The sequence below is a fragment of the Fukomys damarensis genome, unplaced genomic scaffold (genome assembly GCF_012274545.1).
Source record: "Fukomys damarensis isolate Sample0158 unplaced genomic scaffold, DMR_v1.0_HiC HiC_scaffold_8, whole genome shotgun sequence".
Lineage (NCBI taxonomy): Eukaryota > Metazoa > Chordata > Mammalia > Rodentia > Bathyergidae > Fukomys > Fukomys damarensis.
Genome location: NW_022900920.1, coordinates 14,051,358 through 14,077,865, shown reverse-complemented (window position 1 = coordinate 14,077,865; position 26,508 = coordinate 14,051,358). Strand labels below are relative to the sequence as shown.

Below are 26,508 nucleotides of genomic sequence, written 5' to 3'. Positions count from 1 at the left end.
ATTTTTTTTTTTTTTTTTTTTTTTTTTTGTACTGGGGATCAAATTTGTGTCCTTGCACTTGTGAGGCAGGCGGCAACACCACTGAGCTAAATTCCCTGGCCCCCAGATTCATTTTTGATACATACATTCCCTTCTTTTACTCTTTTTCTTTCTCTTAAAGAACTTGTCTTTTTGTTATCATATTTTAAAGCAAATCTCAGACTTATTATATCCTTTCTTACTGTAGTATGCCTTTCAAAACTGATGGCATTTTGGATTTAACTACAAAGCATTAGAACCCCTAGTAGTAATCAGTAAGCACATATGAAGATGCTTGGTGTCATCACTCAGTCAGCAAATGCAAATCATAACCACAAGGGAAAAAAAATAAAGGGCCAGGGATTCACCTCAGTGGCACCATGCCTGCCTCGTAAGCGCAAGGTTCTGAGCTCAATCCCCAGTACCAGAAAAAAAAAAAAAAAAACCCAAAACACAAGGAACATCATTTTGCACCCTCAAAAATGGCTGTTTAAAAAAAGAAATGGAAAAATAACAGGTATTGACAATAATATGGAGAAACTGAAACCCTCGTGTATTTGTAGTAGGAGTATCAGAGAGAGAGTACAGTGCCCTGAAAAAGTATTTGGTGATTCTTCAGTGTTAAACACAAAATTTAGCATATGATGCAGCAATTCCACACCTAAGCATATATCCAGAAGAACTGAAACATTTGTTCAAACAAAAACCTGTACATGAATGTTTATGGTACCTGTATTTATAGTAACTAAAAGGTAGAAACAGTGCAAATGCCCACCCATCACTTGAACACATAAACCAAATGTGGTCTGTTCACACAATGAAATATTCAGCTGTGAAGAGGAACAAAGCACTGACACATATAAGAACGTGGGTGAAGCTGGAAAACATTGTGCTAAATGAGCTGGAAGCCAGTCACAAAAAGACACATGGTGTGGGATTCTATTCATATGAAATGTCTACAATGGGTAAATCTGTAGAGAGAAGGCAGATTAGTAGCTTCTAGCATGTGAGGAAACTGGGGGACATGGAGTACTGCTTCATCGCTATGGGGTCTCTTCCTGAGGTGATAAAAATACTCTGGAACTACATAATTGTGATGGTTGCGCAACACCCATTATGAATGGGCTGAATGTCTGAAGAGTGAATGTTTTAACTTGCAACAGTGATGGATTTTATATAACATATATTTTACCACTTTAAAAACTCCCTTTAAAAATCAAGATTAATTCCTTTTATCTAATGCCATTTCATATTTAAATTTTCCTGGCTGTCTCAGGGGGGTGTGTGTTGCTTTTTTTGCATTGCTGGGAATGGAGCTCATACATGCTAGGCAGGCACTCTACCAGTGAGCCACACCCCTAATCCAGAAGTGCTCTTTCACAGTTGATTTGCTGGTATCCAATCCAAACAAGGTCTATGCCTTGCATGTGATTGCTACATTTCTTCAACATCTTTGTAACATTCGCCATGGGACATTAAAGTATCCGCACAGTTAGAGAAGGCAGCACAGGAACCTCTAGGTACACAGCACTGAGCTTCGATAATTAAAAACTAATAACCACTTTAAAATTTTGGGGGGCTGCTGTTACAACTCAGTGGTCAAAAGCTCACCTAGCATATACAAGGCCCTTCGTTTTATCCTCAGCACCACAAAAACGCTAAAGTCAAGGAAAGAAAAGAATTGTTTTTAGGCTCATGGCAATACTCCTGCCTCAGCCTCCCGAGTGCTGTGATTATAGACGTGCTGTGCCTGGCTTTTAACTTTTCATTTTGAAATAATTTCATACTCACAAAAAAGGTTGCAAAAATGGTGCAGTGAATTCCCATGTGACCTTCACCCAGCTTCCTCAAATGTCGATGCTCAGACCATACTATAGAATGATCAATTGAAGAGATTCATTTTAGTGCAAGACACCTGATTCAGAAGCCTTATTCAGATGTCGTCAGCTGTCCACTGGTTGCTTTGGGGGGCATGTTGCATATAGCAGTTATGTCCCCTGGTGACCTTTACTCTGAGATAATTCAGTCTGTCTTTATCTTTGCTGGCTGTCACGTTTTCGAAGCACGATGGCCAGTTGTTCTGTAGGACGTCCCTCCATTTGGTTTCCCTCATGTTTCCTGGCGCTTTAACTTAGATGATGCAGTTTTGGCAGGGATCGCAGAGAAATGTTGCTGTGCCCCTCCTTAAATCATTTGACTCCATCTTTAGTGAGGGTGACTTTTATCACTGGGTTCAGGAGTTTCTGCTAGGACCCTTCCCTGTGAAGTTACTATTTGTGCCTTTTAATACGTATCTTGAAGGAAAATACTTTGACACTATGTGGGAATCCTCTTTCTAATCATTTTTCGCCTCCTAACTTGAGCATCCATCAGTAATTCTTACCTGACCCAGTCATTGCTGTGGTATCTCCCAAATGGCACTTTGCTGTTTCCATCATTCTTTTACTGTAAGGGAGAACCTTCCCTTTTATTTCATGTGCTTATTTGCTTGTATCAGCATTGACTGAGAGTATTTGTTACACTATATGAATTATAGTATATTTTTATCATTATTTTATTGCTCACATTGCCCTATATTTGGTGATTGGGACATCCTTTAAGTTTAATAGCCACTTGATTAATCTATTCCCCCACTTACTCCTCCCCCCTAGATTATTTTGAATCAAAACCTGTAAATTATCAGTTCATCTGAAAATATTTCTGTATATCTCTAAAAGGTAGAGTTTATTTTAAAAACATAGATAGTACCATGATCATATCTAAATAGAGTGAACAATAAGTTTTTAACATCAAATATCCAGTCATTGTTTATATTCTTTGGTCTTATAAATGTTTTATGTTGTTTATGGTTTGTTTGGATCAGGATTCACATGAAGTCTGTTCATTGTGACTGGGTGTTACCATTCTTAAGTGTATTAATCCCTCCTTTTGTTTTTCTTGTATCTTTGAAGAAGCAGCCAAGTCCTTTGCCCTATAGAGTTTTCTGGGGTCTAAGTTTCGCTGCTGTCAGCTCAATGGTGCCCTGTAACATGCTCCCTGCTCTCTCTACTTTCTATGTTTTGGTAGATTCAGAAGCTTGGGAAGAGTCAAGTTCAGTTTTTATGAAAAGACTCTTTTCTACATGGTGCTGTGATGCCCCATTAGGAGGCACAGAATATCCAGTTGTGTGCTTGTGCGGTGTATAGTTCTGTTAATGATCAGGGCCTAACTCCACTAATGGTGGAGTTACACAATGGTGATATTTGAATCCTATCATTCCTTTTTCATTTTTTTCTCCATGTTACTTATGCACAGAAAGACTTCTCATCTGCTACTTGTTACCTTGAAGCTCACGTAAACACTAGGTAAAATGCCTGTTTCTCTCCCTTTATTAGTTTTTTTCCCCCTTTTTTCTTGTCCTGCAAAGCATTGCTCACAGCTCCATTAGAGAAGTAGGCTATAAATACCTGTTACAGTGTGTCTCCCATTCTAGATAGTACCTTAGTGATCTGCAACTATATTCTTTTATCTTCAAATCTGTAATGTCTTTCACATTGGTGAGCACACAGTAGATTCTTTTTTTTTTCTTTCTTTAAGTTTATTGGTACATTTTAGGTATACAATAGTTATATTCATCATTGGGAACTTATACTTTTATATGATGTATCTTAATAGGAAAGTAGTGGGGTTTTTTGTTTGTTTGTTTGTTTGTTTGTTTTTGTACCAGGGATCGAACTTGGGACCTTGCGCTTACCAGGCAAGCAGTGGAACCACTGAGCTAAATCCCAGCCCTACATGACATATCTTGATTCTTATTTTTACCCCATTCCCCTGCCCTCCCTTCAAACCCTCCACCCCTTCAAACCCTTCACCCCTCCCTATTTACAAAGACTTTGTTTCCATTTTTTCCTGTTCTCATATTTATTCCTTTCCCCTACCCCTCCCACTTCCCCTACCCCTTAAGACCTTTTCTTCCTATTTCACATTGTCAGTTATACATTTTGATCCTTATTTACACTTTTAGTTTCTCACACCAGGGAAACTAGTTGGTATTTACACGTGTTTCCTATTTATCTCCCTTTATTAGTTTTCAAAATAAGGAGTTGCTTCTCTTGCATTCTCCCAAGGTGACAGATGAGATTTTTAAAATACACATATCATTATAGACTGATAGATTCACACATATTGGTGTGTTTCAATCCATTTCAGTTATTATCTTATTGATGTTCCAATTATTTCAGCTTTGACCCGTGGGAGCCGGCTCAGGTTGGCCTGTGGGTCCTTCTGACCTGACCCCTGTGGTCCCTGGGAAGTTCTTCACTGCCTGTTATGACAGAGTGCTCCACACTTGCCTTGTGCATTTTCTGCCTTTGGTCTGGATCCACTATCCTTCCAAGGAGCTGCACTTAGTTGTACTTTTGGTGGAAAATAGTACTGAGAAACCATAATTGGGATATCAGCAGTTCTCGTTGCTACTGGCTTGGTCTCATCATTTTAAAGCCTTTTTAGTCAACAAGGCTCAGAAGAACATACATATTTAAATACAAAACACATCCTGAGTTGGTTCTGAAGCTTCCAATTGAGATTCAGCCTGTGGGTTTGTAGTAATTCTCCTCTCTGTATTTTTCCTTTCCTTCATATAAATTTCACTTCCCAAGAACATAACGTAATCATTTGCTTTGCTTTGGCCTGTTACACACATGAATATCGAATCCCAAAAGCATGCTGGGTGAAAGAAGCCAGACCCCACCAATCCTGTCATCACCACAGGTGCCAGCACAGCATGGTGATTGCCACACCACCACCACCACCGTGCACAGTGTCCTCAGTGACGTGGCACTAATTTATAGCGTATGATGAAATGGTGGCACAGTGAAGAGTTCTTGTGTGATAGTTCTTTTCCCTCTTAGAGCAAGTTCCCTTTAGAGACTTAAGGCTAAAATTCTGTATTTTAAATCTGCAAGGAATGTTTTTCTTTTTTTTGGTACTGGGGATCGTCAGACTTGGGCCCTTATGCCCGCGAGGCAGGCGGCAGAACCACTGAGCCAAACCCCTGGCCCGGAATAATGTTTTTCTGCGTGATATTCCCTCAATTGGATCTTCTTTAAACTCACTCTATCTTTAATTCTTAGGGAATTGTTTTATCAGCATTTAAATTTGCTTTATAATTGTGTAAAATACCTATACAGTTCCCAAGTCAAACCCATAAGACAAGATATATTCAGTGTAACATCTGTGTTCCTCTTTACATTCTGCTCCACCCTCTCTCTCCTGGAGAGCTACTGAACTAATTTATAAATATGGTAGTTTAGCTTTCACTTTTTTTTTTTTTTGAGACAAGGTCTTACTATATAGAATATGTAAAGCATGTGTAGCCCAGGCTGGCCTGGAATTTTTGGCGGTTCTCCTGCCTCAGCCTCTGGAGTTCTGGGATTATAGGCATGCACTACTGTGCCTTGTTTTCCATTCATTTATTTATTTATTTATTGATTGATTGATTGATTGATACCAGGGATTGAACTCGGGTCCTTGTGCTTACGAGGCAGGGAGCAGAACCAATGTAAGCACCTCTGTATACTTATATCCCACTGGTGTGATGAAATTAGAACAATATAAGTTCTTTGTTCATTTATTCTGGGAGGATCTCACTGTAGTTCAGGCTGGCCTTGAACTCACTTTGTAGCCCAGGCCAGCCATGAACTCACAGCAATTCTCCTGCTTCAGCCTCCAGTGTGCTGGCATTACAGGTGTGCACCACTATGACTGGCAAAACAATAAATTTCTTAGATAATTTGTAAAAAAGCATAAAAAAGGTTAATGTCATCTGAGTGTAAAAACGAGTATTTAAGATTTGGGGTATAACTCAGTGGTAGAGCTTGGGCTTAGTGTGCACAAAGCTAAATTCCCAGCAACAAAACAAAAAGTCCTGGTATTTAAAAATATTTAGTATGATCATAACCATCTTAGCACCCCGTCTCCCCAGACAGCACCAACAGCGCAAAACCCTGCTGCTGCCTAGAAAAATAAGACCAGAAGGAGCTGAAAATCCAGACAGTATGTTTGGTTTTTGTTTGCATAATCCATCTTTTTATATATATATATATATATATATACCGGGGATGGAACCCTAGCCATTCTGCTTGTGAGGTGGTAAAACCACTGAGCCAAATCCCCGGCTGCATAATCCATCTTAAGTGACTCCCCGACTCCTTTTTCTTCTTTTGGGCTTTTTTTTTTTTTTTCCAGTTATGTTTACAGTCAGCATCTTTCACATCCTGGAAGAGAAACTGCCCTCACGGGATTCTGGCTAACCCGGGTTAGTTGTTTGTGTATGCTGAAGGGGTGGGGCTAGGGGCGGGGGGCGGGGTTAGGTCTCTGGGTTCCTGGCCAATCACAGTGATTGTTTGGGCTTGGTCACCAGTGCATCATGCTGCATCTGTGGCCCTGGGCAGCTAAGGAACTGTTTTTTCCAGTGGCTCCAACACACACGGCAAAGCGATACCTTTTTTACCTCCCATATTATCGTCCCTCTTCTAGGCTCAAATGACAAATCTGCCGTCCCCTTGACAGACTGTTAATTAGTAATTTTTAATCACCATCCCCCCAGCCTATTTTGATGAAATACTCATTAATATTATTTGAGTTTTAGGATTTGTAGACATTTTAAAGCAGCATTTCAAAATAAGGTCATTATAGATTAACTATGTCTTATCTGCAAGCTTATTATTATTCTCTACTCTTGCTTCCATATTTTTAATGAAAAATACCCATGAAGAGCTGTCTGGCTGCCCAAGTGCCAGGCTGTGGCAGACATTGAATTTTTCAGACTGCCCTAATCAATAAAGTTATCACCAGTCATTCCCTTGGCAACAGCTTTTTCCTGAGACCCACATCGCTTCCTGCTACTGAGAAGCTTTCAGCCCACACTCAAATGGATATAGCTCCCAAATGCAATTTTCATTCTAACCTTTCCTTGGCAGCCTTGAAATAACAGAGTGCTGGAATCACTCTAATAGATTAGAAACTTAAGGACTAGGGATTTAGCTCTGACATGGCGCCTGCCTTGCAAGTGAATGTTCTGAGTTCAATACCCAGTACTGAAAAAAAAAAAAAAAAGGAAGGAAGGAAGTTAAACCATTTGAAGTAGTCAGGTCCTTTCCAGGGTCCAGGAATCAGGAAGGCACAGCATACCTTTCTAGAAATGCCCAATTCTCATGGTTGAAGCTTCTGATTCAGTGGGTGGTTGTTTAACTTCATCTAAAAGCCCAAATGGTGAGCCAGTTTGGACAGTTTTCCATGATTATCGTACTTTTGGTTGCAGAATGTGCGGGCTTAACAGAATAGGGGCTGTTCAATCCAAACATTTGGAGGGGCCAGTTTCACAGACATGAGCCTGAGGCTTAGAGAGGAAGGACCTTGAGTGCACTGACTTGGATGCCATGCATACCTGGGTATCATCACCATTTTTGTAACAACAGCCTTATATTAGTCCCCTTAGTGATATTTGGATTCCCATTTGAAGGTTAAGACGGGCTTTTTTTTTTTTTTTTTTTGGTACGGGGGATTGAACTCAGGTCCTTGCACTTGCAAGGCAGGCCACCGAACCGCTGAGCTAAATCCCTGGCCCAGACGGGCTTTCTTGAGCATGGCACTGTTGGTATTTTTTCGGTCTGATCATTCTGTGGTGGGAGCTCTCTTGTGCTTTGGAGGATGCTCAACAGCACCCCTGGATTCCACCCACTGTGTATAGCAATACCATCTTCATTCCCAAGCTACGAATCCAAAAATATTTCTCTTGGGGAGAACCACAGAAAAGTTGAGCATCAGACCCAAGATCATTCTGCTGATGGGAAGTAAAGCTGGATCCATACCATCATCTTCCAGTTGCCCCCTCTCTGCACTCCCCAATTCTCTAGAAGGGTCTGGGTATGTCCAAATACCTTAATTTTCATAAGCAAAGTTTGAAAAGGCATGTTTATTACCACAACATTTTCTACTTTGAAAAATATTAAAATAAATGTTGTTGGCAGAATGCAAAGTATAGAAAATAAAGTCACCCAAGATCTTGATGATGATGAGGAGGGTAAGCAGATGTAGTGATTTTTATGGGCTCTTGATCTCAGGATGATTTATCAAAAATTAGGGCAGAATGCTGGGCATGGTGGCACACTGCTATAACCACTGTAATTCCAACACTCTGGGGGGCTGAGGCAGGAGTATTGAAAGTTCATCTCTACCCTGGTTAATTTAACAACTTAGCAAGATCTTGTCTCAAAATAAAAAATTAAAAAGGCATAGCATGTAGATTGATGCAAAGACCTAGATCTAATCCTCAGTACAGTTAAAAAAAATCATTAAAAAAAAAAAAGGACAGATACTGGGTGTGGTAGTACATTCTTATAATCCCAGCTATATTCAGGATGCTGAGGCAGGAGATCATGAGTTCAAGACCAGCCTGGGGAATTTAGCTAGATCTTGTTTCAAAATAAAAAACAAGGGATTTTGGGGATGTAGCTTAGTGATAGAACACTTGCCTAGTGTGCCTGAGAGCCTGGGTTCAATCTCCAGGAATGTAAAAAAAAAAAATTCTTTTCATTTTAAGAATTAAAAAGAAAACAAGCTTTTAGCTTCATTTCCCCTACGTTTTCTTTCAAAGTTTCAAAGTTTTAGGTCTTTGATCCATTTTGAATTGAAATTTTTATTAGGGTAAACAGTAAGGATCTAGTTTCAATCTTCTGTAAGATTTCCCAGAACCATTTGTTAAAGAGGCTGTCTTTTCTCCAGTGTGTGTTTTTGGCTTCTTTGTCCAGAGGCATATGTCTGTAGTTGTGTGGGTTTGTGTCTGTATCCTCTGTTTGATTCCATTGGTCTATGCTGTCTATTTTTGTGCCAGTACCATGCTGTTTTTATTACTATAGCTTTGTAATATAATTTACATTTGGGCATTGTGATTTCTCCAGCATTACTCTTTTCGCTTAAGATTGCTTTGCTCTCTGAAGATTGCTTAATTTTGCTATTCTGGGTCTTTTGTGTTTATGTATGAATTTTAGGATTGTTTTTTCTAATTCCATGAAGAATGCCATTGGTATCTTGATGGGGACTGCATTGAATCTGTAGATCTCTTTTGGTAGTATGTCCATTTAACAATATTATTCTGCCAATCCATGAACATGAGCGGTCTTTTCATCTTGTGTGTTCTTTAATTTCTTCAGTGTTCTGAAATTTTCATTGTAGAGGTCCTGTATGGTACATCCTTGGGTAGATTGATCCCTATGTATTTTATTTTATTTGAAGCTATTGTGACTGGAATTGTTTTCTTGATTTCTTTCTCAGCTAGTCCATTATTAATATATCGATCCATTGATGTTTTTTAAAGTCTTCTTGAATAAGACTCCCAGTAGCACAAGAAATAATAGCAAGAATCCACAAATGGAGCTATATTAAGTTAAAAAGTTTCTATACAGCAAAGGAAATAACTAAGAATGAAGAGATAGTCTACAGAATGGGAAAAAGTCTTTACCAGGTACTTTTCTGGCAGAGGATTAATATCTAGAATATGTAAAGAACTCAGAAAACTTAATACCAAGACATCAATAGCCTAACTGTGTCAGTTACTTTTCTCTCGTTGCTGAGACAGAATACCAGATACCCAAAGTTAGAGGAGAAGGAGTTTATTTGGCCTACAGTTCATAGAGGTTTCTGTGCATAATCGACTGGCTCCAAAGCAGAGTGGCAGAGGGGCACCAGTTAGTTCATGGCAGCAGAACACACCCAAAACAACAAAAGACGTAATAGCAGAGGGGCATCTCAGAAGAGAAACAGTTCATCACACCCACACAGTAGCAAAAGCAACAAGGGGCCTTACAAGTGTGTTTCTGCCCATTATCCCATCCAGACTACCGAGATTAGGGCGATGCCAAACCAGTCACTCGCACGTAGTGGTTTAGTAATCCTAGCATCACACATTTCCATCAGAAAAGACTGCGTGAAGCTTTGGGGGGACATCTAGACACAAGCCACAACACCAACCAATAAATGGGCAAATGAATCGAACACATTATTTCTCAAACAAACAAAAAATACACATAGCCTGTAAGTACATATATGAAAAAATGTTCAACATCTTTAGCCATTAAATTCCATCTCACCCCAGTCACAATGGCTGTCAATCAAGAATACAAAAAAACTCAATATATTAATACTAGCAAGGATGCTGAGAGAAAGTAACACTTCTACACTGATAGCAGGAATGTAAGTTACTACAACCATTAATGAAAACAGTATGGAGGTTCCTCAAAGAACTAAAAATGGAGCTACCCTTTGGCCCAGTGTAACACTCCTTGCTATGCACCAGAACCAAGTAAAGTCAGCATACTTTAAATTAAAATCAGCATATGGTAGAGATCCCTACATACCCATGTTTATTGAGGCACAGTTCACAATAGCCAAGATAGGGAATCGGCCTAGATGCCCATCAGCAGATGAATGGATAGAGAAAATGTGGCATCTTTATACAATGGAATGTTATTCAACCACAAGGAGGAAATCAATTCTGTCATTTGCAAGAAAATAAATAGATCTGAAGACCATTGTGGTGAACAAAATAAGGCAGAGTGAGACAAATATCACACATTCTCCTCAAATGTGGAATCTTAAAAAAAGAATATAGGGCTGGGGATTTAGCTCAGTGGTTCCATTGCCTGTCTGGGAAGCACAAGGTCCCAAGTTCGATCCTTGGGACCAAAAAAAAAAAAGAATGTAAAAGGGAGACTTTCATTGGACATGAGGAAGAGAAGGAAATAAGAGGGAGAGAAGGGGGTGTAGGAGTGAATAATAGGGGGATGGACATGAGAAAAATATATCTGTTAAAACCCCTCCTAAAATGTAAAACTGGGTGGAGTCAGGGCAAGAAAGTGTGATGGGGGTGTATTAAAATGATCAAAGTATGTTATATGCAAATATGAATGTAATCTGTATAACCAGTAAAAAAAAAGAATGGGGGGTAAATGAGGGCAAAGTTTGTAGGTTTACCCATAGAGGATTGGGCATAAGAAATGGACCTAACATTTTATTCCTGATTCTCAAGATACCAATCTTAAGTGTGGGGTTTGGGGGATAGTCTGTGCCCTTGGGGGCCACTTGCTGTCTCTCCTCTGTGGCTTCCCTGAACTGGTCTTTCTATCTAAGGCTCCTCTCTCTGGTTGCCCAGCACTGCAACCAGCTGCATTCTCTTTGGGCATCAGTGTGGCGGTGACCCTGCCGAGGCTTGCTAAGTCTGTGTGCGTTTCTAGCCCCAGGAAAACGAGGGCCAAGAGTAGATATTGTGTTCCTACAACCCTGTCTAGACTCAGATGTCCTGGCCCAGCTGCCAGGCACCCAGCACCACCGCAGTAGGACTGAAACCAGTAGAAGTTTTAGCAAGTACTAGCTCTGGGGTAATCTTTGTCATAAGGTACCTATAAAACAGTTTTTTTGTGGCAGTTTTCTTAAAATATTTTTTTTCTCTAATGCCTTGTTTATAGATTGTATTTTCTTCTCAAGTTTTTTTTTTTTTTTTTAAATCTGATTGTGAAGTAATCCATGTTTACCAAAGGAGATAGAAAAAATTTAAGTAGAAGAAAAAAGTCCATCATTCCTCTGGTCTAGAATAGCACAGATCATGCCTAATCTTTCCAAACTTTTTATGTCTATATATACATTTTAAAACAAATTTGGAGTAATCCTGTATCTGCATCTGAAATTTTTTGTCCTTAATATTTTATTGGAATAATTTCCTTTCTGCTTATTAAACCTTTTTGCAAGGCAGTTTTTGTGGCTCTGTAGTATTCCATCATGTAGATTACCACAGTGTTTACCACTCTCCATTGTTGGATGTTGGCTGCTTCCAAATTTCCTATTATACTTAACCCTGATGAATGCCCTCTTTTTGTGCATTTCTGATTATTTATCAGGCATTCTAATGATGTGGTTGTGTGTCCATGATACACACTGCTTTTTTCTATTTCAGGAGAGTTGTGTCAGTTCACTTGCCTGACCCCTGTATGTAAGGGCGCTTGTTTCCCCACATCCTTACCAACACCAACACTGGCGTTTCTTGTTTAGTGGAAAATGGTAGTCTCTGAGGTGTTCTCCTTCTCCCTCTCCCTTTCTCTCTTCCTCCCCTCCCCCCATCCCTGTCGCTGCAGCACTGGGGATTGAACATAAGATCTTGCACACACTGAGCAAACCCTCTACTTCTGCATAGTACCTCCACCCTCCAGGTTTCTGAGGGAACTTGGAGGTGAAAGTCTAAATGTCTTCTCCAGATCTCTCTTTGTGGGGTGTGTGCTCCTAGGGCTGCAGTACAGGGACTTAGCCCTGCCCTCCATTCCCACCCCTCCCTGGTGTTTCCTGCCCTGTGATAAGGAGAAATACTTTACTCAGGAGTGTTCTGGGATTGCTAAAGAATTTATGAAAGGTGGGCTTTCTTAGGAAGTGCTTTGGCCCTGGAAGTCTGTCCTCTAAAACATGCCACTCATTAAAGTAGGTTCTTCTCCTAGCATCTAATATGGCAAAGAGGAGACCCAGCAGGCCGACAGTATTTAAGAAGGATGAATAAATCTGCCTTTTGAATCCAAACCAAGAAGCCTGTCTCGGGACTATGGCGCCTCCCTCCAGTGCTCTGGATTTTTAAGTTCTGTGGGAATCTGACCTTTTGGTTTGTGTCTCTGTCTCCCCTCTACCATATCACAGTCAGAAAAGAAGTGAAATCCAGGCTTGACAGGTAGAGTTTTTTCATTTCCCCTGACAGCACACCTCTTGACCTCCATCTTCTTGCCAATGATTTTTTAAATCCTAAATGATTTGGCAATAATTGCTCCTCCTGGCGTGATTATTGCCCTTCACCGATAGTAAATCTGTGAATTCCCCAGGGTCCTGAGCGCATTTTGGTATGCGAAGCCCACAAGCTGGCCCAGACGTCGCTGCGCCAACACAGCTGCACAGCCCCGGCTCCTCATGTCCTCGCCCTGGATCCCTGCCACCATCGTTGCAGAGAAGCTCCCTGCAGCTTTGCCTTGATGCAAGCATTGGTTTTCAGGCTGAATCACAGTGCTGTTCCCTGGGTAACAGCTCTTCCTCCCAGGGACCAGTTTTTTCTGGAGCCATCTTCCTGGGCCACATCGACAAATGCCCACCTTGGGATGTCCTGAGTTTCCTTCTGGAAGAGGAGAATTCAGCAGTATAGATACGCACATACACATTTTATTTTTGTCAGAGCACGGAAAGTGTTAGACATGACATGTAATATGTGAAAGGCTCGTACCATTTCCAAGGAACCCACTAGCACAGTGGTCCCAAGCTCTGGCAGTGGAGAACACAGTCCTGAATTGGAGCATCTTGGATGTTCACAGGCTGACCTGATGATTTCAGGAAAAGTCCTTCAAAAGGGTGACTTAGAGAACACCTGAGGCTGGACCACAAGTTGCCCACCAGTCTCAATTTCAGGAGAGCTCAAGAATCACATGTGAGTGGGACCCTTCAGTACTGTCCCACTTCAGGGAACAGGTGCTGCTGGCCAGTTCTTCCTTGGTGACTTGAAATTTCCAAATAGCTGTGCTGGGCCAGGGATTTAGCTCAGTGGTTCCACCGCCTGCTTTGCAAGTGCAAGGGCCCAAGTTCAACCCCCATTACCCCCCCCCCGCAAAAAAACACAAAACCAAATAGCTGTGCAGAAGTTTAATAGTCACAGAAAATCCCATTCATTTGTGCTTGGCAGTATTCTTCCAATGCCAGTCATCCTAGAAAGAAAATTGCAGCTTTTACCATATCTAGCCACTGGCTCTGTTATTTAGGGTTAGGGTTTCTTTAAGCTGACTTTTTTTTTTTTTACTTAAATAAATGCATTTTCAAAGGAACTTTTGATCATTATGGTAAATGGAAGGCCAGAATTTCTCACTATAATTGATCTAAAAATAATTAGCACATAATTACATTAAGATATTTCTGGCCTTATTCCACTGGAACATATAACATCCTTTGGGAAACATGGGCATTAGGTGGAGGAAAGATCAGAGAAAATTAGCGAGATGTATAGAGTACAGAATAGTCACTGGGAAGAAATGCAACTTACTTCAAGTTCCTCACCTGTCTCATAGTGGCTTGTGGCTACTGGCAGTTGGCAGAATTCTCGGCATCAGCAGACACCAGTTACCTCCCAGCTTTCTCCCAGTACCACCGTCTCCCTGGCTTCTATGGGAGGGGCTCTCCAGCCTCTGTGGGTGATTAAATGTAGGCTGATTGTAAGAAAAGCTGTTGCTTAGCCTGACAAGCTCCCTGGCTGGGAGCCAGCACCAGCTCTGCCTTTCCTTTTCTCCACAGCTTCTGGGATTCCTCCAGTTGTGTTTGCAAGGACAGTGGCTTGAGGCTTATGTACCTGTACTTTTTGGAGGTCAGTACATGGCCTGCCCTGGTGAGTGGTGAGTGAATGGGTAGTTAGCACACATCTAGTGTCCCCTTGGGAATACTCCCATGCTTCCTCTGTGCCCCGCGTACCAATTCATCACTCTTTCCCTTCAGATCAAAGCTCAAAACATCATCTCTGGGAAGCCTTTCCTGACCACCATCAAGCCCAGTAGGTAGGCCTCACATCCACCTGTGCTTTACCACAGGTCTCATTATATGTCTGTGAAATTATATGATTAATGTCTGCTTTCAGCACTAGACTGTGAGCTCCACAAGGATGGGAACCATGTCTGTCTGACTCATACCTTGTCCTCGCTGCCTGGCCCCACACCTTAGCTCACAGGGCTCAGTACTAAGGTGTCAAGTACCTGGAGCAAAGAGCATCTGTCTTAAAGTATGTGAACTTTAAGTCCTCCAGCATTATCAAATTAGAGTTTTCTCAACAAAACATTTCCTAATATTTTTCCTTTTAATGTGTTTGGATAACTTATTATCCAGGCATTGTGGTAGATGCTTAACAAGTATGATTTTACTTAAACACCACTCCTGTTACACATATTTTACAGGTTAGAGTAGAAGCTTGCCCCAGCCAGTCTGAGACTGGGCTCCATCTGTCCATTCTGTTTCTGTTTCCGTGCTCCCTCATCTCCCATCCCCCAACTGGAAAGCAAATTCCATTTGGACCCTGTCTTCATAGGTCAAGGTAAAATAGATGGGCCCACAGTCAATTAAGATTCCCCTGTCTTGTGAGTGTTTTATGATCATTATTTTTGGGTTTTTTTCTTGGTATCGGTTAATGTGTTTATTCATCGGTTAACCCTACCTCACATCTGCATTCAGAGAGGAAACTTGTGAAGCAACTGTCAGTTTTAAAGCATCTGTCCCCATCTATCAATATTGGGTACTCACTATGTCATGGGAGTCCAGTTTCTCAGTCTGGCCATGACCGAGGATATTCCTGATTGGTCTTGAGAGCAGATCTGCAAGATGATTGATGTATAAAGTGCTAGTCAACCTTCCACCAGCAGAATCTTCTGAAAGTATTTTAAAGCTTTTAATTAAATGCTTATGGAAGGGGAATGCGAGTGACTTTTTTCCCTTGAAAAATACGTGGGTTTATATAGAAAGATGAATAAAATTAACCAATAATATTAATACGGGTGAATAAGGTAAAAGAAGACCCACAAATGATTAAGGCCTTGGCAACACTGGTGTGGATTATTCTAATCCCCCAGTCTTCATTGGTTGTGCTGCATGTGGTCTCCAGACCACAGGGAACCTTGATTCAGAGTGTGATCCACTCATTTGATCACCAGGCAATTAATTGCCAGTCATCAGCCTGGAGTCCCTGCCCTGAGGGCTCATGCATCTCCAGAGGAGGGAGCCAAGTGGAGTCTGTCCTAATGCAGTGTGATGACAGCAAGGCCCGGACTATCACTGAATACTTAGGAAGGGCCTTGTAACCCAGCTTGGGTTAAGCACACGTGGGGTCCCCTGAGCTGCATCTGGAAAGCCTGGAGAAATTGGCTGGTAGGAGGGGAAGCAACTGCTATGAGTTACTGCTGCTGATGCTCTCTGTTGGATGCACTTTTCCATCTCATCATTTCTCTTTTGCCCAAGTCTTCCTTCCTTGTTTCTTATAAGGTGGAATCTGTTGAAGAATTTTTATAGTTTTGGATGTTTGAAACATCTTTATTTCACCAGTGCTTTTTGAAAGGTATTTTTACTGGATATAGAATTCTAGGTGGGTAGTTTTTTCTTTTAGTACTTTTTTTTCACTTTATTAAAACACTGAGTTTATTTCACAGGTTTATTTTTGTCTCCCCACCATCTCCATGTCTGACCACCACTACTACTATGTCCTATCATAACATCCATACATCCTTAAAACTAAGCAAAGGGTGGAGTTCCATCTTTAAAAACTAAACAGGGATTTTGGACAGCACATTCTTGGCAATGGAACCTGGACAACATTTATCAAACACAGTAGGAAAAGTTCTCACTTTGCATTATAAAAAGGATAGCCAGATATCAACTATTATGGAAATGAAATAAGACAGAAAATTTTAACCAACTGTTTAAGTTGTTTTCTTAAAGAGGCTTCCTCCACTGCCAGAGATCTTGAACGGCCTCCTGGTCAGTCATCCGGAAGCAATGCTTCACATAATTGGCGAACTTGGCTTCCATTTTGCAAAGAGAACCACCCTTTTCTATACTTGCTTGCATTTTTGCTTTAATATCTTCTACAGATCTAGGTCCTTTGGGTGTTTTAGGAGTCTGTTTTCTTTTTGAAGGATGCTTGACCTTTTAATATTGGTGTTGATGGTTTTGAGTCTTTTCCATTCTCGTTTGATTTTTGTGCATTTTTCCTGGAGTGTCTCATATCAATTTTTTCACTGGAGCTTTCTCTCCAGTTTCCTCATCATCAAAATCATCATTGTCGTCGTCGTCTTCATCATCATCGTCTTCTTCAGCAGCTAGTTTTACTTTTTTCTGTGGATCCTTGCTACCACTTCCAGGGGCAGATCGTTTTCCATGTATACCTAAGGGTTTTACATCCTCTTCCTCCTCCTCATCTGATTCTGCATCTTCCTCCACAGCTGCTAAGTGCTGTCCACTAAGATGCACAGGCCCTGAACCACACTTCAACCTTAAGACAACAGGTGGTGTCATTTCAAAGCCCCCAAGGGAACCCGTCGGCTGTAAAGGCATTTTCAGAGTTGCCAGTGTCACTTTAATTGGACTGGCTTCGTAATTCATTGCTTGTGCTTCGACAGTGTGCAATTCATCCTTTGCACCGGCCCCTAAACTGGCCATTCTTAAAGACAGCTGGTGCTCGTTTTTGTCATTATCCACCTTAAAGTGGTAGTCTTTGTGGGCCTTTCGTTCACAACCGAAAAGCTAGTTTTGGGGCCTCAGGGGGCTCATGTCCATATCCATCGAATCTTCCATGGAGTGGCGGTACCATGCACTTAGGCAGGAGAGAACACGGATGGAAATAAACAGCTACTACCCGGAGAGAGCAGATGTGCAGTATAGAATCATGCCAGGGGCTCTTTCAGTACTTTAAAGATGGTGAGTGCCTCAGTCTCCTCGCATGTAGTTTTCTAACAAATTGAGTATCTTTATTTCTCCCTATGTAATACTCCCACCTGCTGTTTTAAAATTTTTCCTTGTTCATTAGTTTCTCTCTATCCCCTTCCCTCCGCCTTCTTTCCCTCTTTCTCCCCTTCCCTTTCTGCTTGCCTCCCTCCCTTCTCCCGAATATATACATTTCCCCCCAAGGACCGGTGGTTGAACCCAGAACTCACACATTGCTAGGCAAGTGCTCTAGCCCTGAACTATATTCCTAACCCCATTTATTTTATTTTGAAATTTTCCTGGAGGGTATGTTTGTGTCACATAATGGATGCATTGATCATGGGGAGTTGGTACACATACATATTGTATCTTAATCCTTTTTACTTCCCATTCTTTTCCCCTCCTACTCCTTTACTTTTTATTTTGAGCCAGTCTTGCAAAGTTGCCCAGGCAAGACAGGAGCTCTCAGTCCTCCTGCTTTAACCTCCCAAGTATCTGGGATTGTAGGTGTGCATCACTGGGGCTGGCTCGTCATACATTTTAAGCAGTTTAGCTTTCATGTGCCTTGATAAGGTTGTTTTCATATTTCTTGTGCTTGGTGTTCATTAGGATTTGGGATCTGTGGATTTATAATTTTATAATTTTTGTTGAGTTTTGAAAATTTTCAGCTATTATTTCTTCAAATGTCTTTTTCTCCTGTCTTGCCTCACTTTCAGGGACTCCAGTTAACATATATATGAGGTCCCTTGAAGTTGTACCATCATTTACTGTAACTCTAAAAAGTTTTTTCTTCTCTCTGTTTTACTTGGATAGCTTCTATTGTTGTATTTTCAATTGTATTAGTCTTTTCCTCTACAATGTCTACTCTGGCATTCATCTCACCCAATTTTTTTTTTTTTTTCTTACTGGGGATTGAACTTGGGTCCTTGTGCTTGCAAGGCAGGCAGGCAGCAGAACCACTGAGCTAAATCCCCAGCCCTCACTCAATATATTTTTGAATCCTGGCAGTTTAGTTTCACCTCTAGAAGCTTTGGATTTTTTCTTCTGTCTTTTATTTCTCTGTTTAACTTCTGGAACATACATAGTATAACTACGAGCACTGATTTAATCCTCTTATCTGCTAATTCTCAGATCTGTGTCATTTCAGGATTAGTTTTGATCGATAGATTTTCCCCTTTGTTGTGATAATGTTCCTTTGTTGCATGTCTGATAATTTTTTATTGAATGTGATTATAAATTTTACCTTTTCAGGTGTTAGATATGACCACAAATATGTTTGGGTTTTGTTCTGGTATACCACTAAATTACTTGAAAACAGTTTGATCCTTCTAGATCTTGCTTTTTAAGACTTTGGAGGCAGCACCTGAACAGGGTTTAGTCTAGGATTAATTATCGCCCTATCAGTGAAGCAGGATGCTTCTGTGAATTGTAAAATTTTCCAGTCTGGCTGGTGGGGACAGGCTCAACCCTGTATGAGGTCTAGGCTTGCTTTCTTTCATTGTTTCAGTGTGCTTCTTTCCCAGGCCTTGGGCATTTTCTTACTCAAGTGTGTTGATCATTAGTTTACTGGGTACCCGAGGGGACTTTCTGTGTACCCCTACAGTTCTTTCTGTGCAATTCTCTCTGACCTTCTGTCTTGTGAACTCATGATGCCTTAGTCTCCGCAGAATCTTGGCTTCATCGCCTCGATATGGGGGCAGTGTGTCTTAGATATGAAGTATCCCCCAAAGGCTTACATAGTGAGGTCTTGATCCCCAATGCTGCAGTATTCAGAGGTGAGGCCTTGAGAGGTGACTGGATCATGAGAGCACTTTGTCATTGCATTAATTCATTGATGAGTTCATAGCTGAATGAGTATTAGGAGGTGGTCTCCAGTTGGAGGAAGCAGGTCACTGGGGGTATGCTTTTGAAGGATCTATCCTGTCTCCAGACCCTTCCTCTCTCTCTCTCTCTGGCTCTATCTATCATTCTGCTTCCTGACTAGCATGAGGTAGGTAGCTTTTCTCTGCCATGATGTGTCTCCCTTGTGCTCAGCCAAGCATGGACTGAATCCTCTGAAACTGTGAGCAGAGGTTTGCCTTTAAGGTATACCAGGTATTTTGTCCTAGCAATGAAAAGCTTAACTAGTACTACAAATGTGTCTGCTGGTCTCTACCCAGGGTTTCCCTCTGTATTAGTCAGCTCATAATGACTAAGAAAATAATAGACAGGTTAAGGTAAGCAACAGAAATTTACATTCTCATAGTTCTGAGGGCTAGAATTCTGAGATCAAGGTGTCAGCACATTTATTTTCTGGTGAGGGTACTGTTTGGGGCTTGTAGACGGTAGTCGTCTTAGTTTTGTATTGCCGTAACAGAATACCTGACATGGCCACTTTATAAAGAAGCTTATATAGGTCACAGTTTAGGAGACTACAAGTCCAAGATTTGGCAGCACCATCTGTTCCACCTCTGATGAGCGCACTCTGGCTGTAGCACAACACAGTGGAGAAGCATTTGTGTATGGAAGGAGCCAAGTTCTTTCTAGTAGTCTTGCTGTATAACTATCAGCTCTCTCCCTAATTTAATCCATGAAAGCAGCATCAGTCCCTTCTGAGGGTGGATCCCCCGTGACCCAGCACTTCTTCCCACCTCTTTTAGATTCTACCATTTCGACACCACTGTGCTAGGCCCCAAGCTTCCAGCAAAAGAGCCCTTTGGGGAATAAACTATATCCAAACTGAAGTGGCTGCCTTCTTGCTTGTGGCTTTTCCTCTGTGCTCGTGTGGGGAGATCAATGGCATCTGTTCTTTCTCTAACAAGGACCCCTGTCTCATTGCGTCTGGGCCCTATTCTTATGACCTCTTTGCAATCTTAACTACCTCCTTAGAGTCCCGATCTCCAAATATAGTCACACTCAAGGATAGGGCTTTAATGCATGACTTCAAGGGATGTGTCTCAGTGTGTAGCATCCTCCTTTATCTGCAGTCTGGAAACTCTGAAGGCAGCAAGCTGGACCAATCCCCAGACTCCCCTCTCCTATGTCACAGAAATCACTGTCTACCCTTGCTTAATGTCTTGAAAACTATTGACTTCTAAGAGTGTCTGATTCCTGCTTGCTTCAACTGGGGGAGTCTATCATGAGGCTGCTTTTGAAGTGATATCCAGACTGTGAGCATTTCCTCTGTGTATATTTTGCTGTTGTATATTGTTTTGGTTTTGACAAATAATATCTTCACTATCGAAAGCAAAACCCTTTTAAACTGTAGATTACAAAGATTTGCCAGGGATTTAATCAGCTTTCACAGAACCAAGGGCTTTCAGAATCACCAGGCTACAGAGTATTCAGCATTAGGTAAAGTGCAGCCTGTGCTCAGATAAAGGCTTGGTGCACCAAATCATTTTGACGCCTGCTGATGGATTTCAAAGTGTGCCAATATATACCATTCAGAGCCACAGCCCAAGGGGGCAGCAGGAGATATATTCAAGGTGGGTTGACTTTTAATCAATACAATGACAATATTACCTTGTTTAATTTGTGTGATGGTGGTTTTAAACATCAAATCAAGCAGTTTATTATGTCAACGAAGATGAAGGAACACAGAAATAAAATTTTCCTGACATTACTTCTGAGCATATTTCACTGCCCTGACAGGCCATCATGATCGGGGATGATATTGTGGGTGATGTTGGAGGTGCCCAGCGGTGTGGAATGAGAGCGCTGCAGGTGCGCACCGGCAAGTTCAGGTCAGTGCCCATGGCTGGGTAATTTGTTTACTCTTCTCTGTAGAGTCCTGGGGAGACCATGTTCTCATTTTTATGTTTTCCAAAACAAAAAGGGCTTTTCTTTCTAAATACATGAGCTGTGTCTTAGTCACTTTCCCATCGCTAGGATAAAACATCCAACACCCACAACCTAAAGGAGAGCGTTTTAAAATTTTTAATTGTTTTAGGTTGCTTTGTTTTGTTGTATGACCAGCATTGCAAGGAAGGGCTGACTTTGCATATAGGCAGGAAGGCAGTTCCTACACAGGAGAGGTTTATCTTGTTTCACAGTTTCAGTCCATGGTTGGCTGCCTCCAAGGCAAAAAAGCATGGTGGAAGGGCCTGGAGGAGGCAATATGTTCACTGCATGCTAGTCAGAAAGCAGAGAATACACCCTTCCAGGCCATACTCTCAGCGAACCTCCTCCTCCAACTTGGCCCATCTCCTAACAGCGCATTCAACTGTGAACTCATCAATGGATGAATCTGCTGATGAATACAGCAACCCCAGGATCCATTTGTCCCCTAAATACATGAGACATTTGGAAGGCATTTAGCTCTAAAGCATAACATACCATTATGCAGACACCCATTGTCTTGCCTGTTACCGACTTCAAAGGAAGAGTCTGACCTTTCTAGCAGAAATCACATTTATTCCTGGCTTGATGTCCAGTGTAAGGCAGAGTCTTGATACAGGGCCTGGGTTTTGAAACAGATATGAATAGGTGTGAAATGCAAAGATTAAAAAAAAAAAAAAGCTGTTTTAGGTGCTGTCTGCTAGGGAGTGGGTGTGCTCCAGGGAGTGGCACTGTGCTCAGAGGCTTCACTGTGGTGGAGGTCATAGGTTATGGCCCCTGCTAGCTGCCTCTTTCTCCTTTTGCTCTGCCTTCTCTAGTTCATGAGAGGCAGAGAACCTGAAGACAACAGACTGGTGCTAGGGATGCTCAGGAATGGGGTCTCCGTCTGAAAAAACAGCGTGCGTTCTGTTTGCTGGGTCAGAAGTCTGCCCAGCCCTGAACATGTCATCATGGGCACCTGCTGAAGGTCAACACTTGTGGATATGTGAAGCTGCCCAGGCTTTAGTTCACCTGGCCCTTGAGAATGTCTTAGATATCAGAGCATTGTCTTCTCTATGCCAGATCGATCTGATTGTGACCCTTCAGAGAAAGTACAGTTTTGCAGGTTTTTGGTTAAAACATGGTCAGCCAGGAGACCCCATTTTGGGCATGAGGAGGAGATCAGTCATGTTTTAACTGAGTAATCTGCTTCAAAATTAATTAGAGGCCTTACTGTTGCTCTGAGGTCTCTCCTGGATGAGGCACCTGTGGGTTCGGGGTCATAGGTGAACACCTTGGGTCTGAGGCCATGAAACTCAGCCCCTTCTAGTCATCTTCTGTACCCTCTCAGAGTGCAGGCCCCCTTTGAAGCTCCAACACACCTGAAATACAGACTTTCTTTCCCAGGCCCTAAAGTGGGTAGTCTCTTGGCTCCCCTAGTTATGTCTGGCTTATGTCAATGAGGAAGACCCCATTGTCAGGCCACAGAAACATTCTCTCTGACAGGCCAGCCCAGGACCCTGTCTTTGTCTATGCCTAAGTTGGGTAATTTATAAAGAAGAGAAATATGCTCTGTCACAGTTCTGGAGGCCAGGAGGTCCAAACCAACGTGCCAACAAGTTCTTTTCCTGGCTCCAACATAGCACCTAGTTGCTGTACCCTCAAGAGAGGGAGAGTGTTGTTTCATGGCAGAAGAGAGACGCCCTTTTAATGATAGCATTAATCCTTATAACCAAACACTTTCCAAAAACCCCACCTCCCCATACTGTTGCATTGGGAACTAAGCTTCCAAGACCTGAATTTGGGGGCACATTCAGACTGTAGCAAGGGCGCAAGGTTCCTAGTCTCACCTTTGCCTCAGAGTTACAGAGCCTGATCTTGCTGTTGCTCCCAGGCAAGGAGCACTTTGCTGAGTACTGGAACTTGGTACCCCTCAAGTATGTGGTGCTTGTCATTCTTATACAGTTCTACCCCCTGGCAGTCACCTGGAGGCCAGCCCAACATGAGATCAGTGTGCATCTCTGACTGCTGAGTATGACAGTGATGCCTCCTTATTTGAAAATACAGTGGTGTTCCTGAGCAGAAGGTGAAGCCTAAGACCTATAAATTTTGTACTTAAGGGCTTTTTCTAGTTGTTGGGGAAAAAAAAGCATGTCTTTCTTGAAAACATGTCTTAAATGTCCTCATTTGGAATCTTCCTGGCCTATGTAAGTCATGCGCCCCCTTACTAGCCTTGCTCCAAGCCCACGCCTACCACTAGATGGCTGAATATGAAGAATGTCCCCACCACACCATGGGGAAGCTGACAGGTGAGCAGGTGAGCATGTGGAAGCTGTGTTATCCTTTTCAGACTCCAGTTGCCTGCATCACATTTAAAGGAAAGTGTAGGAAGGTCTGTGAATGTGTCTTGCCTAGTATGCCTGAATCCCTGGGTTCCATCCTAGAGAAAAATTCCATGCATGGTTTGCCAAATTCTTCTAGACATGCATACTGCTAATGTTTGGGTTTTTTCATTTTACAAAAATGGGATTATATTGTTCTGCAACCTGCAGGTTTTTTTCTTGAACATGTTTTATGGCATTTTGCCTGGGCCATTCTTCCTCCCTGTAAACACATGACAACATGCTGCCTGTAAGTACTTTTGCCAGCGTCTGGTGCACAGCACCCTTCAGTAGTGGCAGCAGTGGTGCTGGGGTTGCTGCTGGGGTGAGTGATTTCCGTTTGGTCCCCAGGTACAATAGCCTTGCCCTGGTTGGAAAGAATGGGACTTGACCTGACTTCTGCTTTGTTTGTAAGGATGCAGATCTGCCTTTGCTAGCCTGAAGGGAGGAAGAACAAGAGTCTTGGTTCAGGCAAAGTAGGGACTGAATCATCCTTGAGAAGGCCACAAGGCAGAAAAGGAGGGCAGGTTCTGTGTCTATGAACACGTGTGTTAAAGGAGCAAATCTCCCAGCAAGTGGTGACTCTGTAGAGCCTCACTATCCAATACGGTGACCACCCGCTTCAAGTGGCAACTGAGTGCTGGGATACGCTGAAAGGGTGAACTGCATACTGGGTTTCAGAGACCAAGTAGGAAATATATCGTGACCAAGTTCATCAGTAATTTTCTATTAACATTTCTATGTGAACATTTTTATCGATGTTGTTTAAAATTTCAACACTGTATGTTTATTTCATTTATTATTGTACTTCTTTTAGTGTGACTATCAGAAAATGATGGTTTGCCTCTGGCTAAAGTTAGCCTCCATGCGAGGTGCCTCCTCCCTGCACTATCCCTTTCTCCCTCCAGATGGCACTCTTGGCACATGGACGCACCCTCATGGGACCTAGAGCAGTGCATGGTTTGAACAGCAGGCTACAGGGCCAGCCATGTTCTCTCTCTGGCCTTGATGGGACTTCACTGAGTTAGAGGAGAGAATCCAGAGTCACCTGTGGCACCTTTTGTGGTGCCCCCCACCATATGTGGCTACCTTAGGTCAGTGGGTAATCTAGAGCTTGAGCCAGAGCCCATTCTCTGTGCAGAAATGCCACTGCCTAGCCTTCTGGAGGCACCCATCTTGTCCTTTCCAGGGCTGACCCTCCTCAGTCAAGCTCATTGCCCCTCTGGGAATCCCTGGATATGGACGTCAGTGTGGTCTCTGCCTCTGCCAGATAAGAGTCCCACATGGCAGGGATCATGTCTTGTCTGTGACCCAGGTACATCCTTACCCCTACACTGGGCCTCTCCTCTAGCCTTGAGCGGCCTTGCAGGACACACGGGCCACTGGATGAGTGAGCTGGACAGTGGAAAGCTTCTTGGGCCTTGACTTTTATTGGTGGCCAATTGGGAGTATGAAGGGGTGAGGAGGGTGGCCTTATTATGGGCACAGGGGGCAGACAGCCATGTGATGGGTGACTTGGCACACTGGTGTGAAGTTGAGTCAGGACAGGGACATTGAGTTCTCTGGGCTACTGAGTAGGGCTGGCACAAGAAAGGGAGGGGGCATCTTATAGCCCCGCACTGGCCCTGCTACGGGATGACCTTCAGCTGCTGTCCTCAAGCTTTGCACATGCCTGCACATAATTGTGTTTCTAAGGCAGCTCACCAGTCATCTGTGGCCAAGGTGCTGCTGGGGAGTGCGAAATCTGGGCTCCTGGTGAGCTGGGAGATCTAGCTGTGTCCAGTGTCCGTGCCTCTCTCTTCGTGCTGTTATCACAATGTGACCAAAATAAGGCTGAAGCACTAATCTGAGTCTGATCACAGGGTGGCTCAGCTTAGGAAATGGGTTTTGCAGGGCCTGCTCCACAGAAGGGTCCTAGAGCTTTGTCAAGGGGCTGTGATCATGTCCCCATTGTGAGCTAGGAGAGGTTCTGGCCCCAGCCACGGGGCATCTCTGCTGCCCAGCCCAGAACCAAGTGCTTACTCCATAGGGTCCCTGTACCCACTAGTACAAGTCCTTGTGGTCTCAGTGAGTCCTGCTGACCCATGAGTGCTGGCTTCCCCCTGAGATGGGCCTTTCACATGAGACAGCCAAGCCACCAAGTGAAGGTTCCAGGGACTAGACTAGAGTCCCCCACTCTCCTTAGCAGGTGATTTGGCCACTGCTTTCCCCACTGGGAATAGCCTACTCTAAGGTCAGATCTGTGGCAGAGCCACAGTTGCTGCTTTCCTGTGCCTTGCCTCAGAGTCAGGCAGGGCTCTGGGGCTGAATGGCCAGGACTTGTCTGGGAGGACTGCCGCCTACCACTGCCAGGCACTGCTGCCCTGTCTCTTCTTCTTCCCTGGGCCCTGTAGTTGGGCCTGGGGTCCTCCCATCCTAGCATATACACATTCTGCTCATTCTGAAGAGCACTGTGTGTCCCCAGTGAGAGAGAAGAAGCCATCAGCATGTCAGTCTTCCTAGGTTTTTCTGTCCTCCCTGACCCTGCCTCCTAGGAACCAGCCAGAAACTGGGCAGTACTGCACTTCACAGTTTCCTTTCCCTCCAGTACCCAGTCCAATCAACATCCTGTTTCTTAAGCATACATTGAAGATGCCAGTGCTCACATCCTCTGCTAACTATGTAAATAAACCAGCTACAAAAAACTCACGTTGGATCTTCCCTTACTGTGTTCTCAAGGTTGGAAGATATTTTAAGCCCAGAATGGTCTTTGCCCTCTGGACTCCAGAGCTAAAAGGCTTTCTGACCAGGATTCCAGTATCCTGAGCCT

At 42.8% G+C, this 26,508-nt stretch overlaps 2 protein-coding genes across 5 annotated transcripts in view; one reads left to right on the top strand and one right to left on the bottom strand.

Moving 5' to 3' along the window:
• Positions 1–26,508, top strand: part of Lhpp (phospholysine phosphohistidine inorganic pyrophosphate phosphatase) — a 124,967-nt gene that overhangs the window by 29,535 nt on the left and 68,924 nt on the right. For 2 of the 4 annotated variants that reach the window (XM_033761369.1, XM_010621285.3), the window contains one exon: positions 12,909–13,645. The exons of 1 other annotated variant lie outside the window; for it this stretch is intronic. In XM_033761369.1, coding sequence (XP_033617260.1) covers positions 12,909–13,187 — 279 coding nt within the window. In that variant the 3' untranslated portion in view covers positions 13,188–13,645. Of the gene's footprint in view, positions 1–12,908; positions 13,646–21,153; positions 21,246–26,508 lie in introns of those variants that run through there. One more of the 4 variants, XM_010621305.3, reaches the window with a different exon arrangement.
• Positions 16,531–17,391, bottom strand: LOC104860244 (nucleophosmin-like). Its single transcript, XM_033761370.1, is given in 2 exon segments — positions 16,531–16,743; positions 16,837–17,391. Coding segments are annotated over 2 exon segments (768 nt in total).